At 27.3% G+C, this 21,949-nt stretch overlaps 1 protein-coding gene across 1 annotated transcript; it reads right to left on the minus strand.

Annotated features, from left to right (window-relative positions):
• Positions 1-16,282: 16,282 nt before the first annotated feature.
• On the minus strand, positions 16,283-21,324 carry LOC101511756 (aquaporin NIP6-1). The gene is given in 4 exon segments (XM_027330879.2): positions 16,283-16,514; positions 16,594-16,818; positions 16,924-16,973; positions 21,195-21,324. Coding segments are annotated over 4 exon segments (627 nt in total). The 3' UTR covers positions 16,283-16,292.
• Between the last annotated feature and the right edge of the window lie 625 nt (positions 21,325-21,949).

Consider the following 21,949-nt stretch of genomic DNA (forward strand, 5'->3'; position numbering starts at 1 on the left):
ATTGATTATTAATCTAGAGAGTGTAATCTGGAGAATGATTAACAGTCTGGAATTCAGTCAGAAAAATTATGTTTATGTCCTTGGTTCTTATGGCTTTTATAGAAGCATTTTCTTATTGTACAAGTTGTAACAACCTCAACTAACTTCTAATCATATTCTAACTAACTACTAACCATATTCTAACTAACTAATTACAAATCAATTTGAATTACATCCAACATGCCTCCTAATTCAAAGTGATTCAATTGACATTAATACAAGATTCTTCCTTATCTATTTGAATTTCACCATTTTCAAGCTTTTAGTTAGGATATCTGTCTTTTGATCATTGATAGTGCAGTGCTCTAGTTTCATTCATCCTTTTATCACTTGATCTCTTAAGAAGTGAAACATTGTTTCTATATGTTTGCTATTTCCATGAACACTTGGATGTCTTGCGCATTCTCGAGCAAAATGTCCTTCTTCACCACACTGATAACACAATTTCACGCGCTTTGTTGATCTGTTCAAACAGTCATTGATTTTCTTAGACTTCATATTTATCTCCCCTCTCTGATTCAACAATCTCTCACAAGCTGTATTTTTCACCGAAATCATGCCTTCTTCAGTCAAGGCACTCATGGTTAACAACACATCAGCTTTTTTCTGCTTGCCGCCTTGACCAATTGCAGTCTTCAATACTTCATATTTCATCTCGGTTACTTCATGTCCTCTTCCAGTGGCTGCAAATCAGTCTTGTTGCAAGCCGAACAGACAACAACTCTTGTTCTACTGCTAGGAGCTGCAACATAAGTCCTAGTTGCATCTACTAGCTTTCCATGGACCTCACTCTTATCATCATCACTAACATCATCCAGCCCAATTACTTCCTTCTTTCTGCGAGTAAAAACTGCAGGAACCCTTCTTATGCTTCTTGGCATAATAGTAAGAGTGACTGGAACATTAACATCTTTGTTTTCTTGTTGAACATCGCCTACAACAACTCTTGCTCTTACTTTGCGGTTGACTGTTTTCCTTTGAGTTGTAGTTTTACAAGCTATGCGAGGTTGAACAGTTGGGGTACTAACATCACCTTACCTTGGATTCAACATCTCATCCAATCCTTCAACCTCCATCATTCTTGAAGATCCGGTTGATAGTGTTGTTTTGATGGTTCTATTTCTGGACAATGGTGCCTTCAATACAAACCTATTTGCACTATCAAACATCTTTATTTCACCATGCTTCATCTTCATTGAATATCCCTTTTCAAGTAGTTGTTCAAGACTTAGCATATTGTTCTTCATTCTTGGCACATACAGCACATCACATATGAAATATTATTTGTCATCTCTCCTTTGAATCAACACGTTTCCTACTTCTTTTGCAGTTACATTGTTATTATCTTCAAATCTGATTTCTCTTTTTACCTTCTCATCAATGCTTACAAACCAATCTTTCTGGTCAGTCATGTGATTCGAGCAACCAGTATCAAGAAACCAAAATTGGGACGAAGAACATTCTTTGTTTTTAACATTTTTTCCAAAACGTTCTTAGTTTGTAGTTGCCATCAACAACATTTTGTCTGAAAACGAAGAATGTTCTCCGTTTGTGGTGGTCATCAATAACACATCATCTGAATCTGAATCCTCAGCTGCCATTTGAGCTTCATCATCCTCTCTTTAGACTTTCTTGAATTTGCATTCATTTGCAAAATGCCCCAATTTTTGACAATTGTAACATTGGATTCCCTTCTTGTTGAATTTCTTCTTTCCATTCGAATTCTTGTTGTTGTTATCACTTTTGTTCTAATTTCTTGAACTTCCAGCTCCTTCATCATAATCATCAGTCTCTTCATCAGAATCATATTTCTTGTACCACTTGAATTTACCTTTGCCTTTCTTGTGCTTCATATCACGTTGGTTGGTCTTCTTGCTATCTTGGGCCTGCAAGGCCTATAGTTGAGATGTTGAGGTTGTTGCACACCTTTCTCTTACTCTCAGTTCATGAGCTTCAAGAGAGCCATGCAAATCATCCACCTTCATCTTATCAAGATCTTTTGATTCTTCAATTGCCACCACTATGTGATCGTACCTTTGTGTTAATGTTCTAAGGATCTTTTCAATAATCACCACTTCAGTTAATAATTCACCATTTATTCTCATCTGATTAACAACAACCTGCAACACGATTGAAGTAATCTGCCACAACTTCATCTTCTTCCATCTGCAATAATTTGTATTGCCTTCTTAGCATTTGGAGCTTCACTTTCTTGGCCTTTTCCCCACTTGTATAGTACTTGACCAAGATCTCTCATGCCTCCTCTGATGTAGATGCCTTTGAGATCCTCTCAAATTTGTTTGAATCCACACTCTGTTGGATGTAAAACAATGTCTTGCAATCTCTTTTCTTGCAATCTTTAAAAGTTGTTTGTTGTCTTTCTGTAGGATTCGCTCCAAGTTGTTCATAGTCATCTTGAACAATCTCAAACACTTCTTAGCTCCCAACAACGATCTCATTGATGCAGACCACCACTCTCAATTCTTCCCATCAAGGATTGGCAAATTCGATGGAAATCCTCCTCCACACTTGTATTTCACAATTTTGATTCCCCCTCACACTTGCTCTCATGTTTCCCAAGGTTTAGAACTCCTGCTTTTGATGCCAATTGTTGGAACATGTTGTATATTTGAGAGGAATTGAAATTGAGAAGAAAATATAAGAAAACAGAAAGTTCAAAAAGCGGAGATTGATTATCAATCTAAAGAGTGTAATCTGGAGAATGATTAACAGTCTGGAATTCAGTCAGAAAATTTTGTTTATGTCCTTGGTTCTTATGGCTTTTATAGAAACAGTTTCTTACTGTACAAGTTGTAACAACCTTAACTAACTTTTAACCATATTCTAACTAACTAATTACAAATCAATTTGAATTACATCCAACATATGCAACACATACATTTCAGTTGTTTGATTAAAATTAAACAATTCAAATTTTAAACTTAATAATTTAGATTTACAAAATTTTAAATCAACTTTAAAATTTAAACTATATAATTTTGATCAATCGACTGAGATGTTTGTTAATGAATTCAAATTCAAAATTGTTGAGATACCATGAACTCTAATAGTAAGAGTAACCCTCTTTTTTGGATTGTGATTGAGACAACAACCACTAGACACAAACAAAGTGTTGGACAAAAGCAACTGAGGCCTATGTACGGTTGGCTTGCAAAAACACATGTTTAGCAAAAAATTATTTGACATTTGATGGATAGTTCATATAATTCCTCTGCCTCTGCTTGTGCTCACGTTGGCTTGGAATCAAATCCTTGACAAGAAAGGATAGTGACAAGAAAATGATATATTGCATGTATGCCTCCAATTGTAAGAAAGCTTTGAGGGCATACAGAACCTTTAACATTATGCAGAGTCAAATACAAATTTTCTTTTATAATATTTTCCTCACGTGAATTTGTTTACACTTATAATGAGATTAATTCTTGAATTAACTGTTTTTTAAAAAGAGCCCTTAATAAGTTCTTTTGAAGGATGAATCTAATAAATTATGTAGAGGACTTATAAACAATTGAGAAAAGTAACTTTAATCACTAACTCCTTCTTCTTCCAATATATATTGTTCCACGTTTGGAGGTATTAGAGTAAGAAGAACCGCGATAAAAATTAAAGTTACTTATATTAATTAGTTTTATTGAATCATTAATTTATTATTTAATTAGTTTAGAAATAGCTTTATTTTAATTAATTAAAATATGTTTAATTATATAAATTAATATAACTGTTGTCTCATGTGTTATATAAGAAGTCAAGTCAATTACACTCGTCCTCATTGTCATTTATGTCACCATTAAGTCATTTGAAAAATTAGAATTCAAAAAAATAATAAAAATTAAATAGAGATTAAACTTAGAAGGTATAAATTTTGTAGGATCAAAAACATATATATGTAACTCTATTTTTTTATTAACCATATTTTAACTATGAATTTGTATACACCTTCTTTTAATAATGACTAATCTATCTCGGATACTTCTTGTATTTGAGAGTTTAACTAAATAGTTTTATGATATGTTTTGAAGTTATTCTCAAGTTATTTTAATGTCTCTTTTACATTCAGAATGCCTCAATTTACATATAAATAAAATTGTATCACTTAACGAAGATAAATAATTTTTAAGAAACACAATCACAACACAAGAGTGTAACATGAAAAACTTCAAAAATTAGAAATTCAATAACTTCATGTGAAATTTGTACAACAAATATACTTTTCTCAAACACTCCACAACCCCCAATGCACCCACATTTTCTAACGCAAATATTCGAATTACATCTTTAAACACTCTAGGACAAGAGTTTAAGAGAAAAAGAAAGAAAATCATATACAAGTTTAAAGTGTTTTTGATTGGTGCGTCTTGTAACCAAAAGCTAAAGTCAATATATATTACATTGGTCTCCTTCTTTCTATATCATATTGGCAATTTGGGACTTGTTTTAAGATGTTTCAATCTTGATTAAAATTGATACATTTTCTACTTTCACGGTCTATGCGGACAATCATAGTTCAAAATAACTAGCATATTTTATGATAAAGAGCATACTTCACTTGAAGTTAAACCACTAAAAGAATTTCTACATTATCTACACGGACAATCATATTTCGAAAGAACTATTATACTCCACTTTAAAAAGTATACTTCACTTTGAAGCTATATCACTTCAAGAATTTTCACATGTTGAAAATCATGCTGAAAACTATTGTGTGCAACTTCTATGTTGGCTTTCTAATGAAGTTCTTCAATCATGACATAATTTTAATTTATCACACTCCTTGCATCTATGTTAACCAATGTATGTGAGTTATCCCAAATCCACTGATAATACCTTATCCTTTTCCATGACACCGTTGAAATGTAATAAAGACACATTTCTCATTTTTTACATAATATTATCCTCTCCCATAATGAAGAAAACATTGCTATTATTTTTCATTCGCACCTTGTGTAATCATGATTCTATCATCACTTGAGAAGTGAGTCACAATATACCATTTAAGTTGTATTTCATGCATCAGGTCGATTCTTAGACTCAATAAGGTTGGTTCTTAGACTCACACTCTTCAAAACAAATATGTGAACTACATCTCACAATACTATAAGACAATAATATATAAGAGAAAAATAAATAGATTCAAACTTAAAATGTTTCTAACCAATGTACCTTGTAACGAAGAACTAAAATCAATATATATAGTTTTGTCTCTCCTCTTCATTTACCCAAACTATAAATTTGGTCTATTTAATTTTTGAATTTTTGGTCTATTTAAATTAACAGGTAGAAAATTCAGGAATGCAAAACATTTGATCCCAAACTATAATAGAGTAATTACTTATTGGATTGACCATGTGGTTAATAAGCTTTAATTAAGATCGAGGTTGAGAAATGGACAAAGCCCTACTCCGACACACAAATAATGGGTCCGTTTGTTTAACATTTTTCTAAAAATGATTTTTATAGTATTTTATTTTTTTTTTATAACATTTTTTATACAAGTTAAATATAAAGCTTCAAATGAAAAAATGGTTTAAATAGTTTATCTTAAAATATCATTTTAAGTATTTCATCTATTTGCTACAACTTTGTTTGGATAATGAAATTTCAAAAAATGATTAAAATGAAAAGCTATTTTGAGAAGTTCTTCATAAAAATCATTTTTAAAGATACTATTTAAAAAAAAATATGACTTATCATGTTAAAATATTTAATAATGAATTTCTGAGTTATTGGGTGTTAAAGTTATTTTTTTTATCGATAAAAAATAAGTCTAAAACAACATACTTTTTTTAAATAAGTTCTCATAAAAATTATAAAGTAAAAAACACTTTTTAAAAACCTTAAACAACCGGACTCAATATTACATTAATTGTTATATTTTCAATAATATACTAGTAATTATTACTTTTAATATATTTTGAAATTTAATTAATTCTCTGACAATTAACAATTAGTGAAAATTTTAAATGTATATTTCACTTATTAATAAAATAAATACCCCCTTGTATATTATTTATTATGTTATATAATAGGATAAATTACATATGTGGTCTCTTAACTTAATTTCAGTTAACGTTTTAGTCTTTTATCTTTTTTTTCTCGATTTGATCCTTTATTTTAATTTTACGTGACAATTTGATATTTTATGTTTTAAAATGTCAACAATGTTATCCTTTTTTTTACAAAAATTCAACAAAATCATCAAAATTTTCAAACAAAACCCTTCAAATTAATAATCATCTTCAATATAATGCAAATTTCATCAAATTCATAACTCAAATATTCAAATAAACTCATATTTTCATCTCCAACAACATCAAATAAAGAATGAAAATATTAGTTTACTTAAAGATTTAAGTTATGAATTTGATTAAATTTGCATTTTATTGAAAATGATAATGAATGTTATAGGTTTTGTTTGAAAATTTTGATCATTTTTTTAAATTTTTGTAAAAAACAAGGACAATATTGTTAATATTTTAAAACATAAAATATCAAATTTTCACTTAAAATTAAAATAAAGGACCAACTCAAAAAAAAAAAAAAAGATAAATGACTCAAACGTTAACTGAAATTAAATTAAGGGACTGCAGATGTATTTTAGCCTATATTATATTATGATTATTTATGCAACATTTATTATTAAAAGAATTTGTAAAAAAATTTATTACTTACATTTTATGTAGTCCTTGTCTTATAAATTTCTGAATTCGTCCTTGATTAAGGTCATATATTTAATGTATAATATATAAAAATATGTCAATTTGTATTAAATGTATTGGATTAAACATATATATTTACTATTAAATGTGTTCCAGAATAATGTTCCTAATTATTTTTTGAAAATTATAAATATAGAGTTAAATATATTTAAGATTTTAAAAAAAATATCATTATGATATAATTTATATTTGAAGTTATTCTTAAAATATTTTTATGATATTATAGAGTTGTTCCTTATTTTAAGCTTATGATATGTTTTTGAATTACAATATAGTTCTATTTATAAAACAATAAGTACAAGTTAAAAACTTACATATAATATTATCTCACATAATTTTGCAAATGCAAACTCTAAAAACTCCACTGAAATGTCGTAAAGTTGAGATCTCTTTAAGTATTTATGAAAGCAAAGAGTAAAAATAAAGTAATATATTTAATATTATAATTATTAAATTATTTTTCTCATTCTCTCTCATAACTGAACTATGAGGGTTTCAAACTTCATGGTTGTGCATATAGAACTAAACTTAACATAATAAAGTCCACGGATTTCTAAAAAGGAGTGAAAAAACTTTAAATGTGACTATAAACAATTGAGTGAAGATTTTTAATTATAGATTCAAAAGTTCTAAACTTGTACCAATATTTCATAGATCCACTAAAAAATCAAATGGTTAAATTAGAGTGACTTCTTAACTAAAAGAAAATCTATAATTTTATATAAAAAATCGATGTACTCGATTGAAATCAAGGGAACATAAGAATATGAAATATTAATATGGTTGGTGAAAAAGTGTATAATAGAATAAATATTAATTTGCTTTTGAGGAATTTTGTTTTTGTACTTATTGTGTTTGTTTGACCAATTTTGAATCAAAATCTCTTTTATGACATCCTTGCTTGTTTAATATATAGGAATCAATTAATGCTGTAAAAGTAATAGGTAGTGAAAGATTCAAGAATTTGTCCATAACAAACCCATATTGTACCAACATGATAACATCCAAAGATAACTCCAAAAAAAAAAATCACTTATTTCCACTAGTACACTTCTACGCAAATCAGACCACCTTGTGTTCCAAGGAATTGTTTGTTTGAATATGAATATGATAATACAGAGACATATAAACATGTGTCTATGGTTCATTAGTAGTCATGCTATTATGTGTTAGGATTTTTCTTTTAAATTAAAAAAAAATTAATAACAATATATTATACATTATATAACACATTTCTCTCATACGGAAACTCACATCTTCTCTCGTATGAAACTCACGTATTTAGAGAATTGTTTACATTTCAATCAATAAAAAAGTTATGTATTTTTAACATAATAAAGTGTACATTAGCCAACAAGAATTTATTGTTGCTACGAAGATCTCCTTAGAGAGTGTGTTGTTACCACTTCTCAATATATAATTATCTATATAAGTATTTTTCCATTTATGAGATTCTCAATATATTAATAATATTTTTTTATTACTACTATAATTATTATATTAAAAATTGATATTTTTGTTATATATTGAACTTTTAGTAATTTAAATATATTAACCTTCTTTAGTTTTTGACATATTTAAATGTATTATTATAAGATAGAATTGAAGTAACATGTCATATAAAGTTAGCTTATTTAAAATGTCATCTTAAATATCAAAATAGAACTTAATTTTATTAACATATTAACTTGTCAGTCTATTTAAAATATGTTTGATTACTTATTCAAAAATGTTAAAACGAAATAGGCTTTTAAGTTGACTAACATGTCATACAAGACTTCCATCAATGTCTGACTCAGACTGAAAAAGTAAGCCTACGATGTACCACAAACCAAGTTTATAGTTTGAATTTTTTGGTAGGACATGTCTTGAAAAACCTAATTTGGCTTTGGGGTGCGGTGTGGTTTGGAATAGTTGAGGCAAAAACTCATCAAAACCAAATATAAAATTACATGCGGTTTGGTTTGGTTAAGATGACAAGTTTAAAAAAATTTGATCCGATCTAATTTCAAGCGATTTAATTTGGATCAATTTTTGAATATCCAAATTAAAATTATACAAAAAAATTATTAATATCATAAAAACACAATAAGATAGTAGGTTTGATGCAAAATATATCATAAAACTTAACATTATGGAATAACAATAATCAACTACATTTGAAATAGATGAAATAACAAATAAATAGGTTAAATTAAACTAATAGGTATTAGTATGAAAAAAAATTAAAAACAAGCAAATAATATATAAATGCAATATATCATATTAATAAATAAAAAATAAGTATTAAAATTTATGATTACATTTTGATTTATTTTGAAAAAGGAATATGAAATTCGATCCAATCTGTGCGGTTTTCACAAAAGGACATCCAAAAGTCTTCGTTTTTTGTATTTTTGGATCGGTTTGCGGTTTTTTAATCTATTTGAATGTGAACACTTCTAACTCGACTTAACCTATTCTCACCCAAATAAATATCCCAAGACCAAGTGGAATTGGTCTTTAACTCTTAAGAGCTTCTCAATATTAAAATGAAGTATCAAAATACATGGAGGTGAGAAAAGAAATTATCTAAGTGATTTCTTGATAATGTAACTATGCACAATTGAGTATAGATTAGTTCAAAGATCTAAACTTGTATGAATATTTTATAGATCTACTAAAAAATCAAATGGTTAAATTATAGTGACTTCTTAATTGAAAGAGAATCTATGATTTTATATAAAAAAAAATATTGATGTACTCGATTGAAATCAAGGAATGAAAATATACAATGTTGATATGGTTGACAAAAAAAGTGTATAATAAGATAGGTATTAATTTGCTTTTCAAGTATTTTGCTTTTGTACTTATTTTGTTTGCTTGGTCAAATTTGAATCAAAATCACATTTATGATATCTTTGCTTGTGTTTGGTTCATTAGTAGTCATGCTAATATATGTTAGGATTTTCTTTTAAATTAAAAAAAATTAATAACAATAACACATTTCTCTCATATGGAAACTCACATCTTCTATGGTATGGAACTTACATTTTTAAATAATTCAATTTGAGTTTCAATTAATAAAAAAAAGTTATGTACTTTAAGGATAAAGAAGTGTATATTAGTCAATAAAAATTTAGCTCATATGTATCTCACAATGATCTAAGTTTCAAATTTGTTGTTGACACAAAGATTTACTTAGAGAATGTGTTGTTAAATTTCTTAGTATATAATTTTTTGTGTAAGTATTTTTTTATTTGTGGGATTTTATTTGGTCCAGTTTAACTCCTAAAACTTAAATCACCTAAACTTTTTATTTTCACAACAACAAAAATTATGTTTTGGAAAAAGTGTCTTGTTAGTCACCCTTATTAAAAAAGACGATAGACTCAAGTTAGACCTAACTTTTTTTAAAACAAACAAGATCAAGACTTCTAAAAAAATCTATTTATATAAAAAAAAGTCACACTACATATCATATAAAAACCTTTTAAATCTATGAGGTCGGCTCTTTAAATAAATATAAATAACATTTTTTATTACTACGATAATTATAATTAATATTAAATTTTTATCTTTTTGTTAGATATTGAACTTTTAGTAATTTAAACATATTAACCTTATTTAATTTTTGACAAATTTAAATGTATTATTATAAGATAGAATTGAAGTAACATTTCATTTAAAGTCCAATTATTTAAAATGTAATCTTAAATATCAAAATATAAATTAATTATATTGACATATTAACTCGCGAGTTTATTTAAAATATGTTTGATTACTTATTCAAAAATATTAAAATGAAATAGGCTTTTAAGTAGACTAACAAGTCATACTAGACATCCATCAAGGTATGACTCTGACCTAACAAGTAAGCTTACGATAGACAATAAACTAGGCTTATGCCTTGAATTTTTTTGATAGGACAGTTCTGTTGAGGCAAAATCCCAAATTAATTTTTTGATGTAAACAAACAAAGGTTAATTAAAGAATCAAATTATGATTCTAAATGATGTGTTAATCTAACATGTGCTTTTGAGTGTAATAATCCAAGATAGATACTAAGTAATGCAAACAAAATCAATTTAAAAAAAAAAAAGGAAAAAAATGAACAAAACAAAACCAAGAAGGTTCTCCACGTTTTTTCATTTTCATCAAGTAAGATCAAATCATCTGTAAATGCAAGGAAACCTCCTGCAAATTACGAATGCATTTCCAGTATATCTACAAAGAATATATAACTCTCACATCAACAAAAGAAACACCCCAAAAGATCAAAGATTAAAAAGCACGACTGAAAGCAAAAGTGACAAATGATCATTCTTCAGCATGGTAACATCAGTCTAGAATGATAACATCATTCTCCAACATGTTACAATTGATCTCCAGTATACGAACATCATTCTCCAGCATGTTAACAACAGTCTCCAGAATGTTAACATCAGTCCCCAAAATGGTAATATAATTCTCCAACATATTAGCAATCAATCTCCAACATGTGTACATCATTCTCCAGCCTATTTTGCACGAATCAAAAGACAATTTTGATCTGAAAACATTAAGAAAATCTCTGAGATGTTTGTGTGCATAAACAAAGGATTATTACAGTCAAGAATAAGAAGCTACATATCAGACATTATTATCACATAAGCAAAAAAAACGTATAATGTTAAAGTCAAGAACATTCATGGATTAAAAAGTCTAGTCTTTAATCAAATATGACACATAACGGCTGAACACTTTTCAATGGTAAAAATAGATGTCATCAACCTCCTTGAAACCTATAAATGGAACCCAAGCTCAAAGAAAAATCAGAACTTCAAGTGTTAAGAAAATCAATCACTTACATACTTGAAAGCTTCTCAGTTGCAAAGAAAAGATTCAGTTCTGTTTTCCTCTTCAAATATCATAATTATTCCAATGAATTCTTTTATCAAAAATTTATTCTCAAACACGAGTTGAGCATGCTCAGATTCTACAAATATCTTTAAATCATTATTGTGTAAACTCAAGATTCTAAGGGTTGTTTGTAGTTTGAGTAGTTTGTAGAAAATTCTTTTATGGTTAAAAGGTGAATTGTAAAATCTTCTCAAATGATTGATAGGTGACCTGATTGAGTATCTTTCTGGATGAAAAAGAATTGGTGTTACAGATCAAGGTTGATATAAACCAAACTGTGTAAAACGTTCATCACAAATCACATGTTTTGGATGTAATAAATTAGCACATCACAAAGCAGAATCTCCCCTAAGTAAAAGACCACCAAAATGATTTTCCTTCCAAAAGAGATCAATGATGGCTACATGGGATGACTCAGATAAATTTGATGCAGAAGAAAATGAAGAAGCTAACATATGCTTAATGGCAAATGCAGAAGAAAATGAGGTAACAAATTCTGAACGTTGTCTTTTATGTGAACAAAGGGAAAAAGAATTTGATAAACGATTCAAGCTTTCTTGTTCAAAAGTGTAGTTATTTAAAAGAAAAATTTCATGAAAATTGTTGAAACAAATTTGATATCAAATTTTGAAGAAGTGTTGAGTTTTGGTAAAGTTTTGTTGGCAAACATGTTCCGTATTTTTTATATTAATATACTAGTTTTTAAAGTTTTACACCAAACTGCTCTACCTTGAAAATAAAATATTAAATTGCCCTACTTTTTTTACCTTTCAGAAAGTTGCTCCCTGGCTTGTCATTAATATAATTAATTTACAACTAATCAAAGTAATTTGCCATTAACATAAAATAACTCTAACAATAAAAGGTTGAAAGAGCTTCTAAATCCAGATTTTCATTGCATAATTCACGTGTAATAAGGGATTCCATAATACTAGTTATACAGTAGTACTCATAATGCATCAAAGTATTGAGGGACTTTTTTCTTAAATTTCATTGAATTCATAAAATGAAATGACAAAATGACAGCAAACATTTTAACACACAATTGCACTATGTGCATGTAGCTAGCTAGGGATGCCCCAATTGCAATACTCACTCTTGCTAAATTACATTCTATATTTATATATTATAATACAAATATTCTAATTAAGTACTCTCTTGTGTTCTTTTTACAAGAGATCATTGGGTGAAAATTTAGTCAATAAAAATTAATGTATTTAATTCATAATATGAATCAGATACATTAATTTTTGTTAACTAAACTTAAACTAACCGTCTCTTATAAAAAAAAATCGGAGGAAGATGTCTTAAATGTCTGGGATATTGGGACGAGTCATCATCACCTTCTGAAACGTCTAGGGGAAAAAGAGGCTTTTAACTCATTTAAATTCTTCATCAGGCAATTTGACAGCAATGTATGCACCTGCCCCAATTAGATCTCCAAGAATAGGAGCTATGAGATATAACCATATGTCTCTAAAGTTGTCTGCAGCAATTGCTGGGCCCAGTGCTCTTACTGGATTCATTGAACCTCCAGTTGCAGGCCTGTAGTATAGTGTTGTTCAATCAATAAGCTCATGTTAAGAAATAAGGCCCAAATGAAATACTGGCCCAAATAATTTAATTGAGTTCCTAAACTTTTAGTTAATAATTTATAATTAGTTCTCTTAATTCTACATTACCATAATTTTCACATCATTATAAACTCAAATTGTAAAAGTAAAATAGGTGATTAAAATTGTTGATTTATTAAAATCAAAAAACTAAAACTGTCTTTTAATATTTATTAAAGTAGGGAGAGGAATATGTACGCATATTACACTAATGATTTTGGTTAACACCATACATGGACTTGTAAGAGTATAATTTTGATCTGCTAAATAAATAGTTTAGTTGTAATCAAAATTAAAAAAGTTTTATCGTATAATAATGATTGACAATATTTCATCAAAAAATAATAGTGATAGATTATATTTATAGGATTATATAGTATGCATTTTCAACACAACAATTAATAAGAATAGGAGCTATGAGATATAACCATATGTCTCTCAAGTTGTTTGCAACAATAGCTGGGCCCAATGCTCTTACTGGATTCATTGAACCTCCAGTTCCAGGCCTGTAGTATAGTGTTGTTCAATCAATAAGGAGAAATGTATCGTGCACCCCCTCACTTTAACTTTTCACACCCATTCCAAATGAAAATACCATTTCGTCCCTTAAAAAAATTAACCACTCCATTAATCACCCAATTTTTCGAAACTTCCAAAATCTTCAAACGTTCGAAATATTAAAAAGTGAATTTTTTTGACGTTTTAGAAACTTTTGATAAACACGAAGCGTACTTTTCCAGAATATTTTGATATTTTCGAAACTTTTAATAAATCTAAAACTTTCAAAATGTATTTTTCCATAATTGATCAAAAATTCGAAACTTTTGATCAATTTGAAAGATTCGAAACTTCCTAAATAGAAAATTCCATAATTATCGAAACTTTCGAAATAGAAAATTTCATAATTTTCAAAAATTTCGATACTTCCGAAATAGAAAATTTCAGAATTTTCGAAACTTTCGAAACTTGCGAAATAGAAAATTCCAGAATTTTCAAAACTTTCAAGCAATTCAAAACTTTCGAAACTTTGGTAATCATGGAAAGTTCCGAAGTGCATTTTTATTAGTAATAAATAGTAATAAATAATAATAAATTTATAGTAATAAATAAATAGTAATACATTTATAGTAATAAATTAATAATAATAAATTTGATATCTATTTTCGGAACTTTCAGTAATTTAAAAAAAAAATTGAAAGTTTCGGAACTTCTAAAACTTTCGAAATGGAATTACTTCGAAGGTTTGAAATTTTCGATGTATATGTGGTTCGAAAGTTTCAAATTCATCCAAACTTTCGAAGCTTTCTGGAAAAATACACTTCAAAAGTTTCATATTCATTCAAAGTTTCGAAATTAATAATTTTTTTTTGCATAATTATATTTCAAAAGTTTGAAATTTTCGAAAGTTAAGAATTTTTTTATAATTTTCGAAAGTGGGTGGTGGAAAACTGAAATCGTAAAATTTTCTATTATTTTATACAAATTTAACAAGGGAAAAGTAGTCTTTAAAAATATTTGGGGGGTGGTAGGTAAAATGGAGGGGGTGCACAGTACAAAACCCATCAATAAGGTCATGTTGAGAAATAAGGCCCAAATGAAATACTGGCCCAAATAATTTAATTGAGTTCCTAAACTTTTAGTTAATAATTTATAATTAGTTCTCTTAATTCTACATTACCATAATTTTCACATCATTATAAACTAAAATTGTAAAAGTAAAATAGGTGATTAAAATTGTTGATTTATTAAAATGAAAAAACTAAAATTGTCTTTTAATCTTTATTAAAGTAGGGAGAGGAATATGTACGCATATTACACTAATGATTTTGGCTAACACCATACTTGGACTTGTAAGAGTATAATTTTGATCTGCTAAATAAATAGTTTAGTTGTAATCAAAGTTAAAAAAGTTTTATCGTATAATAATGATTGACAATATTTCATCAAAAAATAATAGTGATAGATTATATTTATAGGATTATATAGTATGCATTTTCAACACAACAATTAATAAGAATTATTTACTGTCACATCACACCATCTCTATTATCTATAGAATTATTTTTAAATTGATAATATAAATTGGATGTCCATATAAAATTGTTATACGGACCCTTTACTTATTTAAAAATCATAATAACTTAATTGTAGCTTTCTTTTATTTTTACCAATTTACGAAATCGGTCGTCTTATTTTAAAATCTGACATTTTTTATTTTTCAATCTAATTTTTAAACTAAAAAATAGCAATGTGATTAGTGACATATGATACAATAATGTAGAATGATTAACAATCGCAATAAAATCTTTTCAAAATTTAATTTTTAACTTCAAACAAATTTTCTTTTTTAAAATTAATTAATGACATGAATAATTAGTACATTTATATAATATTATACCAAATCTTAAGTTACAAAATATGTCAAATTAAACATTTATTAGTTTAAAATTTTGAATGAAAAACAAAATTGTCAATTTTTAAAATAGTGAAGGCAATTTTGTAAAAGTAAAAAAAACAAAATTATTATTAAATTAAAAATAATAACTTTGAACATACCCGGCTATGAGTATGTTGAGCTTGACGGTGGCTCCCGCCGCGATTCCCGCAAATTCTCCCATCTGCATCATGTTCACACTCCAGATTAATTACTGTCAAAAAGTTTCATAAAAATTAATAAATAAATAAATAAATGTCAAAAAAGAAATCGTAAGGAGATTCATCTGTTAACACTAGTGGATCACCTGCTAATATATAGTTGACCTAATCTTGAAAATCGGAAAAAATAATTAATTTATGTAATTAAAATGATAATACTTACAACCCTTGTGTCGGTGGCAACAACAGTTCTCCCATCTGCATCATGTTCACACTCCAGATTAATTAATGTAAAAAAGTTTCATAAAAATTAATAAATAAATAAATGTCAAAAAAGAAATCGTAAGGAGATTCATCTGTTAACACTAGTGGATCACCTGCTAATATATAGTTGACCTAATCTTGAAAATCGGAAAAAATAATTAATTTATGTAATTAAAATGATAATACTTACAGCTCTTGTGTCGGTGGCAACATCAGTGACAACAAACATGAGATTAAAGCCAATAATGAATTCTAATGCAAAAGCTTCACCAATTGCTACCGAAGGAACCGTCACTCCACCATTCATGAATGGATGAAAAATCACTTTCAGAGAAAATGCAACACATATTCATGCCAATATTTGTGGACCAATATACACAGGTACCTACAATTCATTAAATTATTAAACTATTATATATATATTATCATCATTATTATATAAAATGCAAGTTAAGGGTTTTTACATTCTTTCAAGGAAAATGCTTCAATGCAGCAAATGAGATGGTAACAGCAGGATTGAGATGAGCACCAGAGATATGACCAGTTGATAGAATTATGATCATAACAGCAAGTCCACTAGCTCCAGCACATCCAATTAGTGTCTCTGAATTTTCAACCTTTTCGTTCTCTATTGCACTTCCCATTCCAGCAAACATTAGAATGAATGTGCCTATAAACTCTGCTGCAACCTATACTAATAATAACTTCAATCAATTGTAAGGATTGTATTCACTATATTTAACTTTAATTCTCTATAATATCAAAAATACGACACAAATGTAAATGAAATGTACCTTTTTAGCAAGAGGGATAGGAGCAGGTGGCAATGGCAAAGCACAAGACACTTAAATATATTTAAGATTTTAAAAAAAATATCATTATGATATAATTTATATTTGAAGTTATTCTTAAAATATTTTTATGATATTATAGAGTTGTTCCTTATTTTAAGCTTATGATATGTTTTTGAATTACAATATAGTTCTATTTATAAAACAATAAGTACAAGTTAAAAACTTACATATAATATTATCTCACATAATTTTGCAAATGCAAACTCTAAAAACTCCACTGAAATGTCGTAAAGTTGAGATCTCTTTAAGTATTTATGAAAGCAAAGAGTAAAAATAAAGTAATATATTTAATATTATAATTATTAAATTATTTTTCTCATTCTCTCTCATAACTGAACTATGAGGGTTTCAAACTTCATGGTTGTGCATATAGAACTAAACTTAACATAATAAAGTCCACGGATTTCTAAAAAGGAGTGAAAAAACTTTAAATGTGACTATAAACAATTGAGTGAAGATTTTTAATTATAGATTCAAAAGTTCTAAACTTGTACCAATATTTCATAGATCCACTAAAAAATCAAATGGTTAAATTAGAGTGACTTCTTAACTAAAAGAAAATCTATAATTTTATATAAAAAATCGATGTACTCGATTGAAATCAAGGGAACATAAGAATATGAAATATTAATATGGTTGGTGAAAAAGTGTATAATAGAATAAATATTAATTTGCTTTTGAGGAATTTTGTTTTTGTACTTATTGTGTTTGTTTGACCAATTTTGAATCAAAATCTCTTTTATGACATCCTTGCTTGTTTAATATATAGGAATCAATTAATGCTGTAAAAGTAATAGGTAGTGAAAGATTCAAGAATTTGTCCATAACAAACCCATATTGTACCAACATGATAACATCCAAAGATAACTCCAAAAAAAAAAATCACTTATTTCCACTAGTACACTTCTACGCAAATCAGACCACCTTGTGTTCCAAGGAATTGTTTGTTTGAATATGAATATGATAATACAGAGACATATAAACATGTGTCTATGGTTCATTAGTAGTCATGCTATTATGTGTTAGGATTTTTCTTTTAAATTAAAAAAAAATTAATAACAATATATTATACATTATATAACACATTTCTCTCATACGGAAACTCACATCTTCTCTCGTATGAAACTCACGTATTTAGAGAATTGTTTACATTTCAATCAATAAAAAAGTTATGTATTTTTAACATAATAAAGTGTACATTAGCCAACAAGAATTTATTGTTGCTACGAAGATCTCCTTAGAGAGTGTGTTGTTACCACTTCTCAATATATAATTATCTATATAAGTATTTTTCCATTTATGAGATTCTCAATATATTAATAATATTTTTTTATTACTACTATAATTATTATATTAAAAATTGATATTTTTGTTATATATTGAACTTTTAGTAATTTAAATATATTAACCTTCTTTAGTTTTTGACATATTTAAATGTATTATTATAAGATAGAATTGAAGTAACATGTCATATAAAGTTAGCTTATTTAAAATGTCATCTTAAATATCAAAATAGAACTTAATTTTATTAACATATTAACTTGTCAGTCTATTTAAAATATGTTTGATTACTTATTCAAAAATGTTAAAACGAAATAGGCTTTTAAGTTGACTAACATGTCATACAAGACTTCCATCAATGTCTGACTCAGACTGAAAAAGTAAGCCTACGATGTACCACAAACCAAGTTTATAGTTTGAATTTTTTGGTAGGACATGTCTTGAAAAACCTAATTTGGCTTTGGGGTGCGGTGTGGTTTGGAATAGTTGAGGCAAAAACTCATCAAAACCAAATATAAAATTACATGCGGTTTGGTTTGGTTAAGATGACAAGTTTAAAAAAATTTGATCCGATCTAATTTCAAGCGATTTAATTTGGATCAATTTTTGAATATCCAAATTAAAATTATACAAAAAAATTATTAATATCATAAAAACACAATAAGATAGTAGGTTTGATGCAAAATATATCATAAAACTTAACATTATGGAATAACAATAATCAACTACATTTGAAATAGATGAAATAACAAATAAATAGGTTAAATTAAACTAATAGGTATTAGTATGAAAAAAAATTAAAAACAAGCAAATAATATATAAATGCAATATATCATATTAATAAATAAAAAATAAGTATTAAAATTTATGATTACATTTTGATTTATTTTGAAAAAGGAATATGAAATTCGATCCAATCTGTGCGGTTTTCACAAAAGGACATCCAAAAGTCTTCGTTTTTTGTATTTTTGGATCGGTTTGCGGTTTTTTAATCTATTTGAATGTGAACACTTCTAACTCGACTTAACCTATTCTCACCCAAATAAATATCCCAAGACCAAGTGGAATTGGTCTTTAACTCTTAAGAGCTTCTCAATATTAAAATGAAGTATCAAAATACATGGAGGTGAGAAAAGAAATTATCTAAGTGATTTCTTGATAATGTAACTATGCACAATTGAGTATAGATTAGTTCAAAGATCTAAACTTGTATGAATATTTTATAGATCTACTAAAAAATCAAATGGTTAAATTATAGTGACTTCTTAATTGAAAGAGAATCTATGATTTTATATAAAAAAAAATATTGATGTACTCGATTGAAATCAAGGAATGAAAATATACAATGTTGATATGGTTGACAAAAAAAGTGTATAATAAGATAGGTATTAATTTGCTTTTCAAGTATTTTGCTTTTGTACTTATTTTGTTTGCTTGGTCAAATTTGAATCAAAATCACATTTATGATATCTTTGCTTGTGTTTGGTTCATTAGTAGTCATGCTAATATATGTTAGGATTTTCTTTTAAATTAAAAAAAATTAATAACAATAACACATTTCTCTCATATGGAAACTCACATCTTCTACCGTATGGAACTCACATTTTTAAATAATTCAATTTGAGTTTCAATTAATAAAAAAAAGTTATGTACTTTAAGGATAAAGAAGTGTATATTAGTCAATAAAAATTTAGCTCATATGTATCTCACAATGATCTAAGTTTCAAATTTGTTGTTGACACAAAGATTTACTTAGAGAATGTGTTGTTAAATTTCTTAGTATATAATTTTTTGTGTAAGTATTTTTTTATTTGTGGGATTTTATTTGGTCCAGTTTAACTCCTAAAACTTAAATCACCTAAACTTTTTATTTTCACAACAACAAAAATTATGTTTTGGAAAAAGTGTCTTGTTAGTCACCCTTATTAAAAAAGACGATAGACTCAAGTTAGACCTAACTTTTTTTAAAACAAACAAGATCAAGACTTCTAAAAAAATCTATTTATATAAAAAAAAGTCACACTACATATCATATAAAAACCTTTTAAATCTATGAGGTCGGCTCTTTAAATAAATATAAATAACATTTTTTATTACTACGATAATTATAATTAATATTAAATTTTTATCTTTTTGTTAGATATTGAACTTTTAGTAATTTAAACATATTAACCTTATTTAATTTTTGACAAATTTAAATGTATTATTATAAGATAGAATTGAAGTAACATTTCATTTAAAGTCCAATTATTTAAAATGTAATCTTAAATATCAAAATATAAATTAATTATATTGACATATTAACTCGCGAGTTTATTTAAAATATGTTTGATTACTTATTCAAAAATATTAAAATGAAATAGGCTTTTAAGTAGACTAACAAGTCATACTAGACATCCATCAAGGTATGACTCTGACCTAACAAGTAAGCTTACGATAGACAATAAACTAGGCTTATGCCTTGAATTTTTTTGATAGGACAGTTCTGTTGAGGCAAAATCCCAAATTAATTTTTTGATGTAAACAAACAAAGGTTAATTAAAGAATCAAATTATGATTCTAAATGATGTGTTAATCTAACATGTGCTTTTGAGTGTAATAATCCAAGATAGATACTAAGTAATGCAAACAAAATCAATTTAAAAAAAAAAAAGGAAAAAAATGAACAAAACAAAACCAAGAAGGTTCTCCACGTTTTTTCATTTTCATCAAGTAAGATCAAATCATCTGTAAATGCAAGGAAACCTCCTGCAAATTACGAATGCATTTCCAGTATATCTACAAAGAATATATAACTCTCACATCAACAAAAGAAACACCCCAAAAGATCAAAGATTAAAAAGCACGACTGAAAGCAAAAGTGACAAATGATCATTCTTCAGCATGGTAACATCAGTCTAGAATGATAACATCATTCTCCAACATGTTACAATTGATCTCCAGTATACGAACATCATTCTCCAGCATGTTAACAACAGTCTCCAGAATGTTAACATCAGTCCCCAAAATGGTAATATAATTCTCCAACATATTAGCAATCAATCTCCAACATGTGTACATCATTCTCCAGCCTATTTTGCACGAATCAAAAGACAATTTTGATCTGAAAACATTAAGAAAATCTCTGAGATGTTTGTGTGCATAAACAAAGGATTATTACAGTCAAGAATAAGAAGCTACATATCAGACATTATTATCACATAAGCAAAAAAAACGTATAATGTTAAAGTCAAGAACATTCATGGATTAAAAAGTCTAGTCTTTAATCAAATATGACACATAACGGCTGAACACTTTTCAATGGTAAAAATAGATGTCATCAACCTCCTTGAAACCTATAAATGGAACCCAAGCTCAAAGAAAAATCAGAACTTCAAGTGTTAAGAAAATCAATCACTTACATACTTGAAAGCTTCTCAGTTGCAAAGAAAAGATTCAGTTCTGTTTTCCTCTTCAAATATCATAATTATTCCAATGAATTCTTTTATCAAAAATTTATTCTCAAACACGAGTTGAGCATGCTCAGATTCTACAAATATCTTTAAATCATTATTGTGTAAACTCAAGATTCTAAGGGTTGTTTGTAGTTTGAGTAGTTTGTAGAAAATTCTTTTATGGTTAAAAGGTGAATTGTAAAATCTTCTCAAATGATTGATAGGTGACCTGATTGAGTATCTTTCTGGAT

The sequence above is a fragment of the Cicer arietinum genome, chromosome 6 (genome assembly GCF_000331145.2).
Source record: "Cicer arietinum cultivar CDC Frontier isolate Library 1 chromosome 6, Cicar.CDCFrontier_v2.0, whole genome shotgun sequence".
Taxonomy (NCBI): domain Eukaryota; kingdom Viridiplantae; phylum Streptophyta; class Magnoliopsida; order Fabales; family Fabaceae; genus Cicer; species Cicer arietinum.